At 45.1% G+C, this 17,181-nt stretch overlaps 3 protein-coding genes across 3 annotated transcripts; 1 reads left to right on the top strand and 2 right to left on the bottom strand. All coding sequences in view use genetic code 11, as the record gives it.

Moving 5' to 3' along the window:
- Window positions 1–107: 107 nt before the first annotated feature.
- Window positions 108–7,112, bottom strand: EGR_04441 (Bromodomain-containing protein 9; the record flags this gene model as incomplete). Its single annotated transcript, XM_024493690.1, has 13 exons — window positions 108–2,455; window positions 2,483–3,122; window positions 3,193–3,279; window positions 3,364–3,595; window positions 3,681–3,970; window positions 4,408–4,805; window positions 4,884–4,914; window positions 5,138–5,417; window positions 5,926–6,122; window positions 6,517–6,678; window positions 6,756–6,898; window positions 6,970–7,060; window positions 7,098–7,112. The coding sequence occupies 13 exons, from the start codon at window positions 7,110–7,112 to the stop codon at window positions 108–110; spliced, it is 4,914 nt and encodes a 1,637-aa protein (XP_024351804.1).
- Window positions 7,113–7,935: 823 nt separating this feature from the next.
- EGR_04440 (Autophagy-related protein) lies at window positions 7,936–8,442 on the top strand (the record flags this gene model as incomplete). The annotated part of the gene is made up of 1 exon (XM_024493689.1): window positions 7,936–8,442. The coding sequence occupies one exon, from the start codon at window positions 7,936–7,938 to the stop codon at window positions 8,440–8,442; it is 507 nt and encodes a 168-aa protein (XP_024351803.1).
- A 51-nt stretch (window positions 8,443–8,493) lies between these two features.
- EGR_04439 (Regulator of G-protein signaling 7) lies at window positions 8,494–16,387 on the bottom strand (the record flags this gene model as incomplete). The annotated part of the gene is made up of 11 exons (XM_024493688.1): window positions 8,494–8,604; window positions 8,641–8,938; window positions 8,973–9,103; window positions 10,227–10,285; window positions 10,438–10,903; window positions 10,970–11,250; window positions 11,417–11,720; window positions 11,793–12,137; window positions 12,866–13,199; window positions 14,988–15,126; window positions 16,375–16,387. The coding sequence occupies 11 exons, from the start codon at window positions 16,385–16,387 to the stop codon at window positions 8,494–8,496; spliced, it is 2,481 nt and encodes an 826-aa protein (XP_024351802.1).
- Between the last annotated feature and the right edge of the window lie 794 nt (window positions 16,388–17,181).

The following is a 17,181-nucleotide window of genomic DNA, read 5'->3' as shown; positions in this document are numbered from 1 at the left end:
GCTCAGACCCGGTTTTGCCTCCTTTGAATAAAAATAAACTTGAGTGTTTTCATTTTTAATATACATCCACAATGAAATTAGAGGTAAAACAAAGTCAAAAACAAGGATTAGTAGCGATTTGTACAGAACTGTTCCGTAGATCTCGGTGGAGAAGATCGATTCGAAGTGGGAGTCGGGTCGTCGTTGTGGTCTAAGCCTCCACCAACCAATTGGGAGTGTGGTGGAGGAGTGCAGAATTCTGTGTGCATTTCTTCCTCTTCCCCAGAGATAAAGGAGGCAAATTCTGCCTCATTTACTTCATATTGGCAGGGGTAACTCTGGAGGGTGTCATCCATCTCCATCTGAACTTGGTCTTCCATCCTACTTGATACAACTTTGAGGCCGCTGGAATCATTACTAGACGCAGAGCTGCTGCAACCGGATTCCACTGCTATAGGGCTGTCAAACGCCTCCTGAACCTCGGCCGCATTAGGACTGGTTTCAACCCCTGCAGTTGGGTAGTTTGGGGACTCCAACAAAACGGGAGCATCAACAGGAGAGGTGGGGTGGTCCGTCGCCTCGTTTTCGGAAGATTCAGCAATCTCGTAATCGACGAGCTTCCTAACCTCAGAAGGACTACCTCCACTGGACACGAAGCGGTTTGATTCGTCTAGCGGAAGCTTTCGTTTCGAAGATGCAGGAACATCCATGGCTTCCTCACGAAGAAGTTCCACTGAAAAGTGAGTTTCCGAAGAGAATGAGACATCAGAAGAATAGGGACCACTGTTCAGGGATCCTCTAGTAAGCCCAGGTTCCGCGAACTCCACCGAACTTTCCACGTCCTCGGAGGTTTGTAAGGGACTCTTTTCTGACGATTTAACCCCTGTTCCAATTCTCTGAGGTAGAATGATACTGGAAGGAAGAGGACTTTTCTCCAAAGCCTGGACTAAAGCTCGTTCCGAGAATTCATTAGGATTCGAGGAAGCTTCCAAGGATGCCCCAGAGATAGGAAGTTCTAATTCATTGTCATCTAGTACACCCGTATCCTCTGATGCTCTCCGACAAGCCTCATCACTTGAATGCGGAATGACTTCAACAGCGCGAGACTCCATTGAGTCTGATGCTTGGAGGGGACCTTCTTTTGACACCTTCGCGTTCAAGGTTCCTCTAACTACATCTGTAACTTCAGATGACTCCACAACGAGAGCAAATTCCGGCTCTTCGACAGCCGCAGCATTCATCTCTGTGCGAGGAGATTTTTGGGGTTCTTCCAAGGCTTCATCACTGGAATCTGGATGGACTTCAGCAGTGCAAGACTCCGTTTCCTTCAAGGGTGTAGCACCCCCACCTGGGTCCGCTTTTGATAAAGCTTCAGATGACTCTTCAATGATTGCAAACTCCAATTTATTGACAATTTGATCGTCCATTTCTGGCACAGATCCTCGTGGGACTTCTTCCACATTCTCACTGAAACTTGAGGAACCTTTAATAGCACAAAACTCCATGTCCATGTCTGACGCCACCGGATTCTGGAAAGGCTTCAGTAAAGCTGATGCTTCCAAAGGACTTTCTTCCAAGATTGACTTTTCAATCTCGTCTAAGTTCATTTTTTCTGATGCCTCTTGAACTGAGGGTTTCGATGATTCTTGGATGATTGAGAAGTCCGACGCTTTGACAACTGGAGCATTCAACCCTGTCCTGCAAGACCTTTGAAGGTCTTCCAGTGTTTCATCACTAAAAGTCGAGTCCACATCAATGGCAGAATCTTGGAGAGGCCTCATTAAAATTGGTGATCTATCTACGTCCATTTGCGACAAGGGTTCCGCGGACTCTTCGATGGGAGTTAACTCTGGTTCTTTGACACGCAGAGCATATGTACCAGTGGAGAGAGGTCTTTGAGGATCGTCCAGCATGTCGGCAATGGAATTGCGACTATCTACAGGTGACTGCACAGCCATTTCCGATGAGGCGGAATTGTCAGATGGTTGCACTGAAGCTGGCTCTTGAGGGGGGCTTTCTTTTGAAGGTGTTGAATTCGAGGAAGATTCCCCAACCTCATTTACGTCAAGCTTTGGTGAGACATTGCCCTCTGAGGCTTCCGAAAATTCTTCAACAACAAAAAATTCCGGTTCACCAGTAATTAAAGCACGCGTCTCATTCTCAGGAGGTTTTGACAAATTTGCCGCTTCAAAAGGCACTTTTGATGGCGCAGAATTCGAGGAAGTCTCTGTTAGAACTGGTGCATGGGGAGGGCTTTCCTTAAAACTTCCCTTGCTTGATAACTCCGCAGAAACCTCTATAAGGCTGCCTTCACTTTCGTCTCCAGTAGCCTCTTCCTCCTCCACCGAACCTTTAGGAAGACTTCCTTCCGAGGCAGAATTCTTTGGAGACTCTTCTGAATCAGGCTCTAGATCCATTTCCATTGGTAGTGATTCATCCAACGTCGCATCTTCTTCTCCGATCTTTCGATCAACCACTAAAAGGGTGGATGAAGAGCACTCACCTTCGCTAGTTACAGAAGCTGGAAGTGGCTTGGGTAGTCCGATACATGTGGAGGGAAGGGTAGACAAAGGTTGGATGGGACTGATGGCCGCTGTCAGCGCTGAAATCTGTGCGATGTCATTCACCGATGCGGCTAGTGGATTGGCAACGAGAGTCGGATTGCCGGGGGCTTCAAGAACCGCAGACGTACCACCGCTATCCATCACACAGTAAGTGGTGAGCACGTACTGTTGCTGTTGTGCTTGTTGTTGGGGCATCTGTTCCGGTACCGCCGGAGTCACTGAGGCATCCAGGGCTGCTGAAAGGATATCAAAAGTCTCTCCCTCTTCTTCTTCTTCTTCTTCCTCCTCCTCATCCCCCTCTTCTACCTCTTCCTCATCTTCGCTTTCTTTATCTGCCTCCGTTGTGGAGGTTTCCAGTGTGTTGGAAGTAACGGACTTATCGTCCGAGGAAGTGCAGGATGGAGAAACTAGACGCTGAAGAGGTTGGACAGTGGCCATCTGCTTCACCGTAGTGTCAGTCGTGGAAGTATTGGAGGGCATTTTTGCCATGGACATGTGACCACTACCAGTGGATTCCACTTCCAACGGCTGAAAATCACCGGCGATTGATGAAGTGGGGCAATTTTCCGTTGGGTCGACCTGAAAGAACAAAACAGTGGACTCCTAGTTGATCAAAAAGTTGGGGGAATCGTGCTAAAGTTTGACTCACCGAAGCCTGTAAAGACTCAGCTCCTTTGCTCAACTCTTCCTTCTCAGTACTTTCCACTTTAAACTCCTCCACAACATTAGGATCTATCTGTAATGGGAGAGTAAAATAATCCAAATTCAGACCACTAACGCTGGAAATGCATCGCTACACCGCATCACAACTACATCTCACCGTCAATCCAGCTCTTCTCATCCAATTATTTGCATAGAATTCAGAGGTGGGATCAGCAAAAGCGAGAAGCATTTTACCATGGTAGCCGTCAGTGGCATTGTCGAGACGCCGATGCGCCCACCGTCTCGCCCATTCACCCAGGGGCTCTACAAAGGTGAGAAGCGAGAGGACACTCTCCATTGTCATCACGTCACCACCGTAGGCGTCACAAAGCTGTGCCAACTCATCCTTCCTGAGTTTATGGAGAGAAAAAAAAATGCCGTAGTGGAGCTATTTGAGAGCCAAAGGACAAAATTGATAAGTGATACCTGACTTACTCAAAGATGGCCAAGGGTCCATGAATCCCCATCCCAACTGGTTCGGTGGAATCATAACGCAGTTTTGAGAGGGCATGCAGAGTGGCGACCTGTTGAGAGGTCATCTGCTCCACCAGTCCATGGTAGACGCCTTGTCCAGTGGACTGGGGTTTAGGCGTCAGAAGCTGCCTCAAGGCGAGGGGATAATCCACAAGTTTTCGCTGATCCTTTTCACTCTCCCCCTCTTCCTTATCTTGAATCCAGGCACGGTCACCACAAGGCTTGGCGTAGATTTTACCCGGTTCAGTGGTCTGTAAGAATGAGTGGAAGTGGTACTTGACCAGGCAGGCCTCAAATCCCTTGGTAGTAAACCCAAAGTGCTCGCATTCCTGGATGACCCAGTAGGTGAACACGCCGCATAACAACACTACGGACTTCATTTGATGAACAGAAGGAAGACTCCTGCTATGAATGGATAGATCGGGGACGAGTTACAGCATGCCAATTAAAGTTCGGACTATTATCAGAGAGGTATATACCGTGGATGCCAGAACCCCCAGACACTCAAATTACGGGAGGGCTATTTAAATGGCGTCAACTAGCCCTTCTAACCCTACTTCCACCACCCCTGATTTCGCTGGTCAGGTATTTTCTGTAGTAGATAGTTGATACTACCCAGCTCCTATCTAGGCTAAGAATTGCGCAGCTTCCACACTGTTTTGACAGTCGCCCCAAACTAGTCACTCACATCGAGATAAACGATAGTTTGATGTCCCTGCCGGCCATAACGAGCCAGAAACTTGGCTCTGGCTGCCCGAGCGGCATGTTTAGCCTGAGCCACGACCTGCCCCGGGCTACTTCTATCAGTGATGCAGTCTGGAAAGGTCCATGTGTCCTCGCTATGGACGCGGTCGGGTAGTGGGCTGACGGAGGGTCGGCCACCATTCTTTCGACGTGGTCTCGATGGTCCTGGTGGTCGTGGCGGTGGCGTTGGAGCAGAGGTCTTTTTTGTCACGCCGCGGCGTTTGGATTTGCGAGAACCACCGCGAAGAGTGGAGGAGGAGATAGTGGAGGAGGCGGGGGAGAGGGTGAGAGAGGCCTCTGCTAAGTCGATCTCATTGGTTTCCAAATCGATTGTCACCACATCTGTAAGGTGGAGGGAGGAGGGCAAACATGAATGAAAGGGGAATGAGGGTGGTTAAGGGAGTAGGGAAATCCACTTACCACTGTCGTTGCGACCGCAGGTTGACTGGGTCTTAAAAGAATAAAATAATGTCTTGATGAGGTGTTTCTAATCATTGATGGACAATCGCCCTATCCACCTATATTTATCGCGTATGTGAAATGTTTCCTTCGCTGGATTGATTGACCTTAAAGTGACCAAGTGAATGAACAATGCCCTTGACCTAGGAATACCCACATTTTTCCCACATCCTAAAAATACTCTGACGACTTAAAACAATTTAGCCCAAACATACTAGGGGACTATCCACTCGTCCAACAGAATCCTCCACCTCTGGAACTAGGAGTGGTGGACTGCTGGCGTAGCGCGGCAACTTGCTGGCGGAAGAAATCGAGGCAGATGAGGGCCGGCGTTTTCGCACTGACAGTATTGGAGAGGATGAAGATTCTGTCGCTGTTCTCTCCCTCTCCTCTTCGTCTTCCAACACCTCCACCTCTTCTATTTCTTCTTCCTGCAACTTGGGTGGAGTAAAGATGCTCCCTGTTGATGTTGTGGAATATGGAGCCGTGGAAGTGCTGGATAAAAAAAACAGTCAGAACGGATGGATAGATGTCGAACATGGTTTAAAAGGTTACTTTGGTTTTGCAAAATAGCACATTCAGAGGTCAAGATGGAGGTCGAATCCGAGGTCGTTAAAAGGTGGTGTATGTTGTTTATTGGTGAGCAGCTGAGCATCAGGTCAAAGAACCATAACGGGTTTTAAGTATTCGGAATGGGTAAAAATTCTCAGACTTAGGTTTTACACAGATTTATCGTCTACAAATAACTTCTTTCACTACCTACCACATCCTGTTGCGTGTACAAATCTATCAGCTCTGTTGCTTGCAGTCCTAACGACACGGGCAGATGCAAATGCTCCACGACACACTTGCCATTTGGGTATGGTAATGCCAATTTTTGGCAGTTTGGAATGAACCTCTTTGAGGACAATATTCAGACGTCAAGGTTGGTTAGAAAATGATACTACGGATTTGTAGACATTTGAAAATCAAAAAAAACACCTCCTTCAGATAGATAGCGCACCTGGTTTGAGCAAAATGCTGATTCTGACTGTCCTGGCGGTGGTGATGGACATGCTGTTGCTGCTGATGACGGTGGTGGTGTTCCACGAATTCACCTCCAATCTCTTCGTCAGTCAGAGGGCGACTCATTTTTAGGAGTTCAGTGGAGAGTTTGCGAAGACTGTGTGGTGTCATCAGCTTCTCAACGAAAGCAAGTAACTATTCAAAAAGATGACACTCATATACATTTGGGAACGCGAGAAGATGGCCCACAAAGGCAAAGCAGGAAATAATTCAATAAAAAATTTGATAAAATCACAGGTGCAGACGATTCTTGAAACTCCTATGTAGTTTAAAGAATCCGATGTAGGAAATATGGCGTTTATATGAGCCAATATGTTAGAAAACGGTCGATATGGGAAACTTTTATTCACTATAAGTAGCAGCTGTCATGATCATTATTCCGTTTAAGGTAGCGCAGCTAAAGGGCATCAAATTCAAGCGATTCTCGTTCTCAATAGGAGTCGCAATTAGCCACACTAGGAAATATTACAAATGGATAAAAAAGCAAAGCACGTGGAAAACCTCAAGGCACCTAGGCAATTCAACTAACCTTACGCGCCTTCTGATAGTAAATTGTATCGGGTGGATTATAGCACATCGCATTTTGACACATCAGCCGAACATCTGCCAAATACTGACTTGCAGTTGAGTAGTAATTACGCGATTCAAGTCGGGAGTACATTGTGCCTAAATCCATTGGATGAGATATTATCTAAAAAAATGCAAATTGGTCATACTAGAATATGCATTTCAGAACAAGATATAAATTTTTTTTTGCTGAGATCTTACTGAAAAATAGTCCGGAGCAATGTCTTCAGTAACAGGATTAGCAAAAATACCCTTGTGGTCGCGCTTTACACAAAGTCGATGAATTTCACTTAGAACGACATAAAGTGAATAACTCGTTCTGTAAGGTGGATCACTTGAGGAATCTAAACAAGGATCCGAAAATGTAGCTTAAAGGGATAAATACGATGTTATTTTAACCAGAGGAAAGGCTTACTTTCAGGTTCCTCGTGCTCCATTTCCTGCTTGGAGAGGGAAATTTTGAAGCGCAAAGAGCCAGAAGAGTGTTCGGACCGAAAAGCACGGTTCTAATAAAATGAGATTACTAGCAACGCAAAACCTTACTTCAGAGAATGACATTCCGTGTAAAAATCTCTGAAAAGTAAATATTTCGGTAACAGAGCACAAGCTAAAAGGCCGAGGGTAGAGTGAAAACTGTACTATCATATCCGTCAAGAGAACGTTAAGACAGCAAAAAAATTTGACGTAAACAAGACGGTCATGACTGACTCAAGGCAGAATAACAGATAGAATGCCAGTAGAAAGCAGGGAACCAAATATTCTATAAAGTTATTTGAAAAATCCCCCCTACTATTCAAGTGACCTTCACGATTATCATGAAGCTAGACTGGAAACGTACCCCGTAGGAGAATCATCTAGGCTACTTTGGCATAAAACCATAATCCATCAGCCTACAGCTGATAATCTACATTATCTTATTTGGAATGATTAAAGCATTTTAGCATTTTGGTATTTTTTCCGGTCTTGCTAAAACATTGCTACACAACTTACGATTTAAAAAAGCCCCAATAAACCATAGTACGCACTTATAATTCAGGAAAACCGCTTTATTCTAGTGCAAATAATCAGTTTATGGTGTGTTAATCTTTAAAAGCGGAAAAAATTCAAAAGTTACATTTGCCTCTCTTCTTACAACCAGTTGATATATTGAACAATTTCATTGGTCCGTTTTGTAGTTTGTGTGTATTGGCGGTTGAGTCACCGACGCTCACACTTCTGGGGTGCAGGTTAGTCAGCTGCAGGATTTTAAATTATATGCGCAGATGGTTTGCTCCACGCATTTTAGTCGTAGTTATTAGTTACATTGAAAGCTGGTTGTTTAATGACGTTAGCGGTTCATTTTTTCCAGCAACTGCAAACATAATTTATCTTCGCACTTGGAATGAATACGGGAACACTCTCCGCTCCTGACTATAACTCCTCATTGGCGAAGGTCTACAGTGTCCTTCAGGAAGCCAGTCTCACAGACATCTGGAAACTAGAGTCTTTCACCACCTCTCCCTACCCTGAACTCGTCTGCTATCACGACTGTCAGATCTCATCTGTCCCGGCACGTCTCGAGTACCGCACTACCTACAACGAAGCTTTTGCCGTACCAACATTCTTATTTCGGGGCTCCCTAGATGACGGTAGTCAGGTACCGCTCTCTTATTTTTGGCAAAGCTTCTCCAAAGCATCTGATCACTCTCAAAGCGATCTCTGGTCCGTCATTAGCCAAACCGAGCATAAAGCCACAGGAGTTCCCTACTTCTTTCTCCACCCCTGCAAAACTCGGACGTTAATGCTTGACATCAACCCACCAACTGCCACATCTTATCTTATCTTCTGGCTCTCCTTCGTTGCTCGATATTTCGATATCTTTATCCCGCCATCAATCACTTTTATTTAGTATTAAGGTCATTCTATTTATACACACTCCAAAGACGGAAAGCAACAAAAATTACTTCCTCGGGACCTTTTTAGGTCTTCGGCCCATTCCATAGTGGATGGGTGTGTCATCCGTTAACGACACGATTTTTAGTCCGGACAGCGTCATTCCAGATAGAGTAGACTAAGCAGGATGCGTGAGTGAAGAATCAGTGAATACCACTCGATTAGAGCCGATTCCGCGCATCTTCACTCGTACATCCTTGATGCCCAACTTCTGCGCCTTCAGGCCGATGGAGATGCCAACGGTCTGCGCGGCGACAGTAGTTTGTTTTCTGGCATTACGAAAGCCCTCACAGCCGCAGCTGGTAGAGCACAGACTGCGACCGTTACAGTCGGTAAGGGCTACCTTCGTATTGTTGCGAGTGGTTGTGACATGCACAATGGGCAGTTCGTGATAAGCGCGGTCTCCGTACATGGCATGCAGGTCCACCTCGTAGGGGATTCCGTGCCCAAGTCTAAGTAAGGTAGTTAAGAATTAAAAACGCTTACACGGAAAGGTCACGTCGTTTCTCACCTGTCTGGCCTTCTGTGACAACATCTGAGGGCATCCCGGAAACGGTGGGGGTCGTCGAGGTTGACTCACGTGCTCTCAGAATGTGCTGCAAGAATGGCAGTGAGGTCTGGAAGAATAAACATAGATGGAAGACGGAGAGCAGAGGAGAAGAGGCATTCAGAGGTGAGCACATCAAGGCGGAACCGACGAAGTATTGCATCTCGTATGTCCGCTCAAATATCGCTTCAATCTCATCATAATGCACTTCGTTCTTATGTAAATATAAAGCAGAACAACAGGCCTTTTTTGAAGGAGTCACTAAGGCCGCATTCTAGGGAATTTATGTATTGTTACGGCGTACCAACTTGCAAATCACAATTGAGAAGTCGCTTAACACGCATAAAAAGTTGCAAAGTTGGTATTTCTTCAGTGGAATTTAGACAGCACAGTGTGTTTTGGTAAGTAGTTGTTCATTAATTATATTAATTCATGATGCTTGAACTACATTTGGTTTTATTCAAGCATATGACCAGATTACCCGAACTTTGAGCGTGAATAAGAAAAAAAAGTTTGTACCGTACAGCCCATGCAGTTTAATCTCGGGTCTTATACAAGATAGAGTACAGTTAGTATGCGAGCACATTCAACTTAAGAAAAGAACATTTCACCTCACCAAAGTAATCCTACCGCTAAAGAGGCTGCACATCATATTTGACAGCCGCATTATTCAAAGGGCGCTGTTGACAAAGAGTTTCGGAAAACAACATTTAGGGTGTTTTGCAGTGACCCTTTACTGAAAAAAGGCGAAATAAAAACAATTTTTTGACCCTGCGACCACCGCATATTAGGTTTGCTGCCCAGTGTATGTATTCCATTTACGTTTAAACAATGCTAAATCACATTCTTTTTACATTAATTGCGCAGAGCCCCATAATGTTTGTTCCAGCAACAAAATCGACGTTTTCTAATTATGCTTAGCATTTTTATGCTGTTTAGTCGTTCTTAGTCTTTTTGAATGCCTAGAGAAGTCATGATATGAGGACGGGAAATATATTGTCGGTGAACAAAAGGGCTGAGGGGCCTCCGACATTTACTGGACGTCATGCCACCTAGTAGAACTACAATGAAGGAACCTCAAGTCCTAGATCAACAAAACGGAGAGCTAGACAATTCACGGAAGCATTACACCCCCTCCACTTGATGAAGACGTCTTTCGAATCCCCTTTCCGCCGGAAAAATAGCATACAAACATGGCCACCCACTACACCCCGTCCTCCTTCGTCCCATCCGACTTCAGATAACCTACAATCTGAGCAACGGGGAAATACGAAAAAGAAGCACCAGTACCGCACAATGAACCGAGGTTCACCAAAATAAAACAAGGATCCCCACGGGACAACAAAAACAATAAGATCAGGTATTACACCGGAATATTCGTTCCGCCTCTTCCCTAGTCATTACTTGCGAAGACAACAGCTCCACTACCACCGACACCGGCACCGACCGCTACTCTGTGCTTCTTCGACTGCTTCTTTTTTGTCGCAGAGTTCGCAAACAACTCTCGGTAGATATCGGACCGCAAAAATCTGCAATATGATGCCGACTTCATTAACTGAAATATCTGCTCCTCCGCCTCCTCAAAGCAATACCGATCCGCATGAGAGGCTCCCGCACCAACCACCACAGGAGAGGTTGCATCAGCGTTGAGTGAAAGCGGCTCCAGCATAGTCCCTTCCATCAGAGGTTCCATTCCTCCTGTCTCCTGATTCAATGGGGGCAGAAGACGAAGCAGACCCAAGCGGCGAAACACCGCCTCTCGAACTTTGCTGTCAACGTTTACGGGTTCTGGAGCTGTCAGAGAGAGATAATGAGAGTATATCGACTGGATCCTTTGGGGGAGTTCCCTCAACGGTGCGCTTTTTAAGTCCTACAAGCCAAACGAGAGAGGGTTAATGCAACGGTTAAAAAGTGATAAGAAATGAGGTGGTCTTACCTGACACTCCTGCCAGAACATGAGATTCTCCGCGGCGAACTCCTTCTCCAACCAGCACTGGAATTTGGCACGGCCAAGAGGATCTTTGAGGAGTTCCTGGAAGGAGAAGGACCACCGTTTGACACGTGGTATTGAGAGTTCGCCGAGTTGGACGGCACTGCCGAGACCACTACCACCAGCACCAACGGTGGTACTGGAGCCCCAGTAGTTCTCGGCCGCGGCTGTAACGTTGTCGGACAACCAGGGATTGCTTTGCCCTGCGAGATCCATTTGAACATCACCTATGTGGTGGAGGAAGGTAATCAAGTAGTTGATCTCATTGCGAGCCTTCAAACTAGTTTAAACTCATCCACCGGTCTTCCATACAATCAAACCACCCATTCATTCAGTCGTCCATTCTCCCCGACTTTTTTAACCCATTCAGCCGTCAGTGTGATCACCTCTTACCAGAAGCCCCAGATAGTGCGGAAGCTGGTGGCGGCCCAAGAATGAGGTTTACCACAGCACCATGCGTAATATTCAAGCCCGCACTGGTTCTTCGAGGCAACAAAAGATGATGTGCAGTAGATACTGCAGATGTAGCAGACGCAGCTCCAGATATATCTACACCGCTGGTAGTGGCCAAGGCCTTTGAAGAGCCCACAGCACCCCCACCACTTCCTCCGCCACCTCCATCATAGCCACCACCAGAAGTCGATGTCGTAGCACAGTAGAGCAGCATATCGAAGTCGAAGTACTGGTCACAGTAGTTCTAATTCACGACAAACACTTGCGTTTAAATGTTTTTATCAGCAAATAAAGAAAATACTGCAACATCTCCCACCTGAAGATTTTCAATGGCTTTCGAGGCCTTAATTCGTTTGTGCTCCGAAGCACGAAGTTTCGTAACTTTCTCTGCAGGCGAGAGTCCCTCCAATACAGAGAAAAGAAGATTGCCCGCAACGCCACTAGCAACAGGAATGGGAAAGGTGACGGGATGTAGCCGACCAGCGGCCAAACCCGTCTTTTTTGGACGTTTCGCGCGGCAGAGTTTACGCATATCTACCTCTGTGGTGTTAACACACCCTGGAGCAGGTCGATGAACGTTCCAGAAGGCTGCCTCCTGAGACTCCAGTACCACACGCTCCAGTTTGTCGCGTTTTTTGTCAACTTTCATCTCAGCTTCAGCCTGCGGAGCGTAATATCATGTGGATGCTGTTGCAGATCCCACTTAGAAGCAGGATTCAAGTTAACTCTGAGGAACCAATCTACTATGGCACTGTGGATATACTATTTATAGGGGCAGGTGCTAATTTAGTAGACAACAAGCAACCTGTCGGCACTAAAAACACTCAGAAAGCGTTAAAACTCCGCCACCGCCCAAAGAAGCCAATACCCAAGTTGTTTACTCCTCCATTAAATGTGAGGTGAAAGTCACGGTGGTCAGCGAAGGGGCAACTCCGTGTCAAATGCCATGTTACATGAAAAACGGATGACAGTAAGCTTCAAAGGCAATTACTTCGTTGTTTTTCACTTCTTTCACGTATGCGTCGCGCACAGAGGAACATTTACCGACTAACTGACCAACCGTTTTGTACTTCAGGATTGTCTCCAAAGAAAGAAGTGACTAATCACTCAGTAGGTGAGAAGTGCGTTTTACGATAGGAGAGGGAAATATTCCTGTCCACAATCCCCACATCTCCACGTAATCTCCATAAGTTATGATTAGCACCTCCTCCAGCGATATTTGTAAACTCGAATTTTGTTGAAATATGAATATACGATTTTAAGAAGATACCTAAAACTAACTTTCCATTCAAAAGTACATTTTCAACGCTAGAAGACGCCTTAAAGGATTGGATAGCCATTTCTGGAGTGTAAAAAGGGAATGATTGGATGGAATTGAATGTCTCGTACCTGCATGTAGATGAACTCCCACTTGTGATAGTACAGACTCTGCAAACTGGCCAATCTCTCTGCCTCGAAATCAGCCAACTCGAGACGATGCTTATTCTGCATCGTGCGTTTGCACAGGTAGACGGCGTAATCGACCGTGTCCGCCTCCGGGCAGCGTGAGGGATAGAGACAGGGCGCCTGAAAGCGATAGTAGGTGTGACTGTCATTCTTCACCGTCATCGCGTGGTCATCAATGGGAAAGAGGTAACCCATTGCAGCGATGCGACTAGCCAGGTGCACGGCCTCGGCCACATCATCAGCGCCAGCGTGCACCATGAACCAGAGCACTATATCGCTACCTAAAGAATGAGAGAAAGAGAAAATGAGGGTTATCGTCAGTGAAGCATTCACAATAGATGTTAAGAAGTGCGTTTTCCTCGCTGATGCCCATCACTCAACCTTGTTCCGGTTTGCCAGAAGTTTCCATTTTTGCGCCTACCTTCTAAACGTTTTGAAGCTCGTGCTCCCATGCAGTTCGCCGGGTACAGCCAGACTTTAAACTTGGGATCAAGGGCAATAAAAGTACCATAAAAACACGCGAGGCTGGGATGACTCCGCAATCCCAATGTTCTCCAGCAGACGCGTACGCACCCACCCTCTCTTAGCATACGTATAGCAGTCGAAGGAGAAAAAACCCCGCACTGAGGACTTCAACATTTAAGTAGTCCATTGAAAGCTTGACGAGATCCTTGCTAAGACACACACATACGCATGCAGTAGCTATTTCTCGACTTTTGAATATGTTGTGTCTATGGAAGTCAAACGATGCCAGTCCCACACAATTATGCCCTTACCCAGCTGCTACTCTTCAAATGTCATTTTTAAGTACGGTCATGTGATTGTCAAGGAAAGGCGTTGATCAGGATCGGGAAGAAGAGCGTACAAATAAGGAGGGCGGGGACGTATTTTCTATCAGTTCTAAGGTTCTCCAACGTGGTCACCTTACGAGTAGGATTTGCCATATGCAATCTTGAGTAGGTTTGTAAGAACAGGTAATTCTCCCGGACGACTAACCAGTCAGAGTTGCTTTTGAAGAAGTTGAAGAAGCTTCCAGCGTACTACTCCCAGTTGTGATGCATCAAATAGGTGACCCGTAGGTGTAATTGTTTGGAATTCATGAAGTAAACGTGTCCCACTGCAATCAATCTCGCACACACACACACAAAGGTAAACGGCTTCGGGAGTTGGGTTGTGTGCACCTTTCTAAAAGCTGAGTGGGCAGTTTGCCTGGGGACAAACAGCGACCATCAAACGACCTCTCTTCCGCGTCAGATGGCAGGTGATACCCATTTGCCCAGTGGCATTAACCGAGAATTCTCCGACCTCAACCAGACAGGCTTCAAGTTGTTGTCGCATCGCTCGAGCTAAACATCAACAAAAGTTGTCCTTGGCGCTTTCTTCTCAAATCAATGTGTAAATACCGACACCTAAATAATTTGCGACATGATACAAAGTAAATCTCATAGTGAAACGTCCCTTGTTCAGGAGTTCATCACTGCAGCCAACCTCATAAACTAAAGCACTTGCGGGTGGTGACCTTCTCCAAATGCCATACAATCAAGGCAGGTGAACACGGTTGTTAACTTTGCTGAATCCCAGTTGCATCTACCATCTTCAACCGAAACTTAACGGGTGTTTAAAATTGGAGAAAAAAGGAAGATCGAAAAGTCAAGACTAACGCCTCGATTGATTAACGCCTACTCATACTTTGAAATGCATGACTACAGAGAGCTTGGCACACACAAATCCCCTACAAGGTGGTAAAAGTAATTGCCGTGAGACGTATCACAAACCAAGCGAACGCTTTGGGAAATTGACGCTAAAAAATCGAATGCTGACTCAATTTCCGAGTCATCTATTTAGCGAAAAAAAGAATTAACAAAAGCAAATTTCCAATGTTGAGTGAAAAAACATTAAAATTTCGCAAAAAACTGATAAGCTAGGACGAGGATAATTTAAGCTAGGACAAGAATAGTTTGAGCAAGCACGATTATTAACATACGAAATGAAAACAGCTACCACCAAACAGCACACACCAACCGAACGATAAATCGAATAAATGCTAGCTAGTCGCCAATTATACTTGCCTGAGAAGACACTAGGTATCACGGACATAAAATTTTTGACATTTCGAATGGGAATTCCCTGATCCTCTGAAACCATATAATCCACAAGCACCTCCAAACGACGCCATAGATATTCATTCGGGGAGTCTCGTAATTCTATAGAAGTGGCCGGCAAATAAACACATTTACCAAGCATTTAGTCAGTGAAGTAAAATGGCGTTAATCCAAGAAAGCAGGATCGAAAAATAAAGTATAGTACACAGATTGTTAAGGCATTAAAATAATCTTCGATGCACCAAGAAGAACGATTTTTTGGTTACGAAAAAACAAAGCCCATTGGTCTATCTTTCCACAAAGGCAATTATGCCCACTGTAACCACTAGATTTAAAAGTAGGGCTGCAAGGGAAAACTTAAAACACGACTCTTAACCCAGCTGTTCAGGTCAAAATTTACTTACAAAATAACAAGATTTACACGTATGCTACAATAAAAATTTAAAATTTTACAAATGAGGCTAAGTTTGCACAATTATTAGGGCTATGAATGATTGCCCTCATCCCATAACTTAACCCTGAATTTTTCCCATTTTTCTTGATTTCCCCTTATGTCTGCTACACCGTCGACTTTAACAAACACTGAAAAAGCGTGTAAAAGGTAGTGGATCTGGTTAGCCAGACGTACAAAGGAACTTGTATTGAATCACCAGACCGTCAACTTCTCCTTATGGTCTTCTTTCCTGATGCCTCACTTTTTCAAATTTCCGCTTTGAACAACAAATTGTTTTGCAGTATGCTGTTTCATGCATTCTGAAAACTGAGAAATCTGGCCAAATACCCTCTTAAGGAAAAGTTTTCCAGTTTTGTTGTCACATGCTTCCGGCTTCACGGATTTTTCTACTTATCTAGTTCTCTACAGATGAGCATGGTAGCAAAGGAGAAGTCAATTCAAAAGATGCCAAATTGCACGGAGTTAAACCATTTGTACTTTTTAGCCGCATTGGTGCTAAAGCAGACAATCTTTTACACAATTCTTTCAGGCCCCATTACATGGAATAGCTGCGCACTTCCAAATAGAGGAGTATACAGACCAATCGGAAACAAAAAGCTCAACATTAATTATGATAGAATTTGCCTGTTTTTATGCATCAGAGCTTTAGGAATCATTCTCTATCAGCAACTTGCTAGCTCACCAAAAAAATAGCCAAAAGACCATTGTAGCGTTCCGAGACTTCCCCGAAGACGAAGGAAGACACAATAATCAGGCAGAATATGTACATGGTGTAGAGAAGGTGTTTGGACTACTGGTATGACCCGATGGTCAGCTCACCCATCGAGGTACAAGAAGCCAAATTCAAAAGTACAAAGGTTGTGCCCCCAATACCGAGGGATAAACCACCAACGTACTACACCATTCCATCACATGGAAACACAAACCACATTGGCCAAATTCACGGTTAGGCATATACCAGTTGACTGTGTCAATATTTTTCAATTTTTTGAGAAAAGGAAAACAAATTGGTTCTTTTAGGTTTTCCAAAGACAACACTACTTCTCCATTTTTTTTTCTTAATCCTTTTTCAGCTGGTTGTGCTACGACGAAAGGCAAAAGATAAAGTGCACTTGACTAATGGATGTGTGGCACCATTTCTGACACTAGCAATGATGTCATCTGCAGCAATAAGTGCCGCTACAGAAGAGGCAGGGCGTGACCATCCATCTAGTTGTGTATCTGGGGTGTGGCTCTAATCATTCAAATAATTTGCTTGCATCGTTTTTGTAATGTAGCCACGAGATTGAGGCTAGTATAGCCGACTTATTTTTCTTTTTCTCAGACAGGAGTTACTGGGGCAGGGAAGGCACCTGAATGCAAGCTGGAGAACCATTCTAAGTTTTAATTGTTGGGACGGATAAAGTCTTCACTACATAAAAGCGTACAAACCTTTAAAGGATCATTCAGTGTGAGGTGATACTCAGTGATTTGGTTAGAGTTTGGTGGCCATAAAACCCCACGGCTAAATTCCTCCCAAAACAGATGAATAGTATTTGGTGAAGGAATGATATTCGCCCATATAGACCGTGGCACCCCAAAATAGTGCTGCATGAACATCAGATAACCGATGAGCATCTGTAGCGTCCTGAGACTCCCTGAAAACGAAAGAAGACACAATACTAGGGCAGAATATATATATATTCAGCACGAATAAGGTGTCT

The sequence above is a fragment of the Echinococcus granulosus genome (assembly GCF_000524195.1).
Source record: "Echinococcus granulosus chromosome Unknown EG_S00028, whole genome shotgun sequence".
Taxonomy (NCBI): domain Eukaryota; kingdom Metazoa; phylum Platyhelminthes; class Cestoda; order Cyclophyllidea; family Taeniidae; genus Echinococcus; species Echinococcus granulosus.
The sequence above is the reverse complement of the archived record's forward strand: the minus strand, read 5'-3'. Positions and strand labels throughout refer to the sequence as shown.